Source organism: Myodes glareolus, chromosome 17, assembly GCF_982192425.1.
Source record: "Myodes glareolus chromosome 17, mMyoGla1.1, whole genome shotgun sequence".
Classification (NCBI taxonomy): domain Eukaryota; kingdom Metazoa; phylum Chordata; class Mammalia; order Rodentia; family Cricetidae; genus Myodes; species Myodes glareolus.
In genome coordinates this window covers 5,834,411-5,840,410 of record NC_142042.1, presented here as the reverse complement: position 1 = coordinate 5,840,410, position 6,000 = coordinate 5,834,411, and the positions used below count along the sequence as shown (strand labels likewise).

General features: G+C 45.2%; 1 protein-coding gene across 2 annotated transcripts in view; it reads right to left on the bottom strand.

Moving 5' to 3' along the window:
- Positions 1-240: 240 nt before the first annotated feature.
- St6galnac3 (ST6 N-acetylgalactosaminide alpha-2,6-sialyltransferase 3) overlaps positions 241-6,000 on the bottom strand; it is a 515,374-nt gene continuing 509,614 nt past the window's right edge. For both annotated transcript variants that reach the window (XM_085677523.2, XM_048453542.3), the window contains exons 4-5: positions 3,296-3,403; positions 241-2,297 (exon numbers count right to left, since the gene is read on the bottom strand). In XM_085677523.2, the coding sequence (XP_085533649.1) occupies positions 2,111-2,297; positions 3,296-3,403 (295 nt within the window). In that variant the 3' untranslated portion in view covers positions 241-2,110. The remainder of the gene's footprint in view (positions 2,298-3,295; positions 3,404-6,000) is intronic.

The following is a 6,000-nucleotide window of genomic DNA, read 5'->3' as shown; positions in this document are numbered from 1 at the left end:
ACATAATGTGAGGAAGGGAGGATGTGGCGTAAGGCCCCTTGAGAAAAAGCTATAGGAAGAAGGAGAACGAGTTCTTGAGTTTCTCATCAGTGAGCACCCAAAACAGAGTTGGCCTCCACTAATAGACGGAGACACGAATCAGCTACGCCATCCCTGGAAGCATTCTGATTCACTGAGGGTTTGTTTTATGTGAAGGCAGAACTTTTGTATCACAACAGAGAGAAAAATCAACAGCTTCCATTAGAATTTTACCATGGGTATTATTTATTTTCCTGTAAGTAGGCATTTCAATCCACTCTAAAAAACTAACATTCACAGAACTGCAAAAAAATCACATAAGCAAACAACAAAAGAAGAAGCAGTCTCTCTCCAGCAGTGAAGGTGGGGCTGGGGAACACTTACGGGTGTGGGTGCGGGATATCAAAATGGCAGAAGGGGGCAGGACCTTAGTGACTGAATACGACCCTTAGTCCTAGGAAAGATCTGCCACAATTCTGCAGATGAGGTGGATTCTTATTTCCAGCTTCTAAAACATTAAGTTTAGCCAGGTTTTTGGCTTGTGAATCATTGTGCCAAGATATTCATGGATGCTTAGTACAGTCTGAGAAGGTCAACCTCTGATACTTAAGGAGCACCGAGTGTATGGAGAGTGAAGCTGTGTCAGGCCTGGGACGGGAAACCACTTTTCTGCTTCCGTTGTTCCTGAGCCCCCATTTACCCACTGCCTGAACAAAGTCACTGACAAAAAGAAATCAAAAACATCTAAGCTTATAGGGCTACTGATCTAGGACACAACCATCCCTGTGGTCCTTTTTCTTAACCTGGTACGCTACGCTATATTTGGTAGAGAACTCAATCATTTACTCATTTACAGAAATGCTATTCTATATAGCTATTCTACAGTGGAGCAACCTGGGATACACGGACCCAGCTGACACAATGTGGATCAACTCCTGCAGATGGCAGAATGTGCAGGCCACAGCCCGGCGAGGTGGTCACGGGTGTCACATGGCAGAGCATATGTGACGGGACTGCAGCTGACAAAGCACTCTGGGAATTGCTCATCACCATTTTACTGTCATGGCAGAACACCTGACACACGAGGGGACGACCAGCCTCATGAAGGCAAAAGCTCCAGTTGGATTTAATGATATAAAAGAACCTTTCATGTCTAACATTTGGCACTTGGCATTGATAATGCATATGGAGAGATGTGCCTTGGGCTTATAAAATAGAAATTTGAATTTAAAAATATATATTATGGATATGGTAGGATACAAATTAATGCAAAAATATGGTCTGCTCTCCCTGTCTCACGATGTCACAAAGTGCATTGTTGTGCAGAACTGGGTGTGGAAGCAGAGCGAGGAAACCCTTTGGTTATGTTTCAGAAACGCTTTCACAGTATGTGTTTCTACAGCGCTGCAGCTGTGCAGCTAACACGCTAATAACTAAACATTAATGTAGGTGATCGGTCTAATATGTTTAGTTATGCCGTTTTGAGTAGGAAGAGCACAGCCGACAGGTGAAAGTTTGTCAATACCTGCTACTTGATACCTTTTAAGTCAAGTGTCTGAGATGGTCCGGTAATCCTGATGGAATTACACAACACCTTCATTGCTACATTTAATCAGGTAGGTGGCCTGAGGCTTTAGCTGCAAGACATATGGAAGGAAGACAGCATCAAAGAGAGACGCCTACCCTCTCTCTCAGGCTAACCAGTAACTGTGGCAAGATATCTATACCCTGATAGAGTTACTTGGGACAGTGTTTGGTAGGCAACCATTTTTCCAAGATGGTGGAGCTGCCCACACACTCGGTGACCTTGCCTGACAAGGCCACATCCATCTCTTCCGGATGCTTCTGTCACAGAATTCTAGCTTGAAAGACAATCTTCCTGTTTTCTGTAGTCACAGCTGCTATGCCACTAGCCTTCGATAGGTAAGTCATAAAGTGCAGTATGTAGGGCTGAACCACCAGAGAGAACAGAATGAACAGGAGCCCCTCCCACAGAACGCGGAGTCGCCATCCCCACCAGAGAGCGGTCAGGACCGTGACGGTCATGAACAACATCTTCAGAGCTGCAGTGCCATGATCAGGGGACACAGCATCAGGACACGGTCCAGTTTGGGTGCGTAAAGATTATTCTGTGCTTCTCGGCCCACTTGGCAAACACTCTCTTCTCGGTGATGAACCGGTGTCCCCCGTGGGGGGCGTGCTCGTGGAGAAGATACTCATTACACTCGTCTTTTCCCGGCTCGTAGTAATGATAGGGGACTTTCCTATACCCTTCTGTCCTGGAAAAGAAACAAGACAGGAGAGGGAAGAGCGCCAAGGATGAGGCAGGCGTTTACAAGAATCCATGGTGTGCTCAGTAAATGCATCTACTTACACACCCTCCTCCACGGGCGCGGTTAAAAGCTATTGCAGATGAAAGCTTTTAGGAAGAAGGACTGGTTCTTAGCGCCCTAATAGATCAAATACAATCTACACATCACACTAATTACATTCAAACACACGGCCTGCACTCAGAGGAGGGGAAGGGATGAGATGACACAAACCTTACAAAGCCCAGTGCTCTGGAACCTCACTGTGAAGTTTGGGGTTCCTCTGTGGTTTTTAGACATAGCTGTTAGAATGCAGATGTCTAATCATGAAGACTAACCTGGGTTACATGTTAACAGTATGATTAAATGCTCTCTGCCTCATATCATGCGAATGATCGGTAGAGGAACCGTATTCCGCCACCAAGAGGAAGCATGAGTCTGGCAATCTGATTAGACGTGATCCTGCCAGCAACCACACACTCATTTAAACTAAGAGTCTGGCAGATTAGTCACACATTAGTGAAATAAAATTCTCAGGAACTCTTGTCAAGCTGAACGTTCCTCTGAGGCATCAGGGCATTTTCTTCTCCGTGAGCAAACAGAGCCATTGGCTGACAGCTGTCCATCAAGCCCTCAGAGGGAAGAGCCGGGGCAACCTTGATCTCGCAAATTAAATCACCACTGAACTCGCTCTAGATTTTCAAGCCCCGGAGTCCCAGAAATGCGACTGATTAAGGGGAACGTGTCCCTTCTGACATGTGACATTAGACTGCAGTAGGGACTGTTTTCTTTCTATCACTCTTAAAAGTCAGAACATGACGTGCTGACAAGAACATGGCATGTTGGCAAAGAACATGCGGAAGTAATCGTCATCTGATTTCTCAGATTCGTGGCATTAAAATGAATTGTGATATTCTGACAAGATATCAGAATTGGAGTTGCATAGAAATAATTTCCCGTGATCTTACTTGCAGTAGGAGTCATTTATCATCCCGTAGACGTGGATGCTGTAACAGGCGTCCATGGCCAGGATAAAGGTAAACCAGCCCGTGCTGAGATAGGAGCCAGACTGGACCCTGGAGGAACAGAGACAGGGAGAGTGAAATGCAGGGCAACAAGGAAGTGCAGTAAGAAACAAGTCATACCTTATCGGGAACACAGCACCCGTTATCGGGGGAGCATTGAGAAACCTGACAATCTGTCTACGATACACACTTATTTTGAATTAGCTCTGAATAATTTATGGGCACACTTAACTCTTTCTACCTTAAGCCTCAAAGCTGTGCTGGGTGGAAGAGAAGCCATATGACAAATATCCAAGTCAAATAATCCTGTTGCCTTTGGGTAAAAAATAATTTGTCTTTCCAGAAGACACAAATTAGGGGTGTATATCAGAGGATGGGTTTGCTGTAAGTTGCTTGAAGCACTGATGAGTACTGAATGACAACGGTGTTTTGTTTACCTGGGTGTAGCACTTTCTCCACATCTCCTTAGCTCCTATTACATATTTTAAGGTTGTGTTTGTGTGGGTGTGAGTACGGATGGGGATGTGGGTGTATGAGCATGTGATTGCGTACATATGTGGATGTGTGCTGATCTCCAACCTCAGCTTCTACAGGTAAAGTAGATACAGTGTAGGTCAACCTGGGCTATGAAAGTGTCTTAGTCCAAATGTTTTCCTAAGCAGATTTGCAGGCATTAGGAGACAAGCTTCTTCCTAAGACCTGGCTCTGGCCTCTTGGACCCAGTTTACGGGACACTTTTAATGCGCCAATTACTCTAATAGATGCTATAAATACAGAAGTTATGCCCAGTGTTTCCATCTTTACACTGATTGGAAGATTAGATTTACATCCCAGTTACTCTATAAAGTTTCTCAGGGATTGCTTCTGTGATAAGGGTAACATGATTTAGGGGCTGGGGGGAGAAGCATGAGGGTGGTGAGAGAGGACGAGGCAGTGTGAACCATTGAAGGGAAAATACTTTAGGAAGACCAAACAGCACAGGTACACCCAAACACGGAAGTGAGCCAAGCCTAGTTTGTTGGGGGAGGGCTGCAGAGTGCAGCAACAGGTCTGGGGATGATTTAATCAGAGACAGAGCTCACTGCAGGGGTCTGCCGAAGGCAAGTGGCTCAGGATGGATCTCTGTATCTGTCCTCAGCCAAGCTGAGCTAATTCATTCCAAAGGCTCCATTATCTCTGTCCTGACATCTCTTCCTGCAGAGGCAATTGGCTTGCCCCAAGTTATCTGGCAGCTGTGCGGCAGCACTTCCCTCTGGACTCAGGACTGGTGGGATGTCAGTCAGTTCATCAGCCAACTAACACAAACCCATCGACATTCTAGGTGCAGCCTCCAGCCAGAGGCCAGTGTCTGTCTATGCCCAGTACCCAGGACTATGGATCTAAGGCCTTACCACGATGCCACTAATGGGCCTGAATTAGAACCTCTCCTCCTTTCTGACTCCTTTCAACCCAGAACTATCCAACATTTCAGGAATTACATGAACTCACAGCAAATGCATCTCCTGGTGCACATTTTCCCCATGGGGACTACAGTTGGTCCTCTGTGTCTGGGGGAGACTGAACCCAGGATCCCCCTGTAACCTGAGGGCCGGCTTGTTGGGGTTTCTATCCCGCCCAGTACCACACAGTCGGCAGGTCCCAAAGAAAATCATACAAAGTCTACATTAGGTTATAAGCTTATTGGCCCATTAGCTCAGGTTTCTTGTTAACTCTTATAGCTAATATTAACCCATTATTCTCATCTATGTTAGCCATATGATTTGGTACCTTTTCAGCTGTCAGCTCACATGCTGCTTCTCTGTGGTCTGGGCAGGAATGGTGAAGGGAGCTCCCTGCTTCCCAGAATACTCCCGTTCTCTTTGCTCCACCCCTACTTCCTGTTTGGTTTTCCCACCCATACTTCCTGCCTGGCCAATCAGTGTTTTATTAAAATACATGATTGACAGAATACAGATAATTCTTCCGCACCATCCCCCTACGTATCCAAATGTTCAGGTGCTCAGACTCTGGTCTCCTCTAGGTTAATTATGACTAGTATAGTCACTATGTTGTTGGAATACCGTATTGTTTAGGAACAATGAAGAGGAATCAGTCTGCTAATGGTTTGTACCCTTATAATTCCACACACACAGTGAAAAAAGTATTAGGATCTACTGCTGATAGAATCCAGAAATCCAGAACCTGTGGACACTGAGGGCCATGTATTCCAGAGACTGAGCCACACTGAGTTGTCTGTACTGTTCTGTGGGATAAACTAGCAGTGATATAGGAGTATAGGCTGTGCGCTCCATGAGCAGGAAGGGGTGGCACAGAGGACAAGCTATAGAACAACATTCTTACTACACGGTTTAGCCACAGGGTATGTTGTATTCTAGGGTCTCAGGAGCATTGAGGAAGCATTCCGTTTGTTTGAAGTCAGGATCAGAAGACGTGAGTGTTATAACGTAAATGTTTCCAAAATATTTTTATATGGACACTCTGTAGGTGTACTGAAGTTGTATGACCATTGTTCTTACTGGATTATATGCTTGCTTTTTGTCTCGATTCTTCCAAATATTTTAAACCTATTTTATATCCTTCCTATATTTCTTCAGGAGTAACTCAACCAGGCACAGAGATCACTAAAATCACAGCACTTGTTACAATTG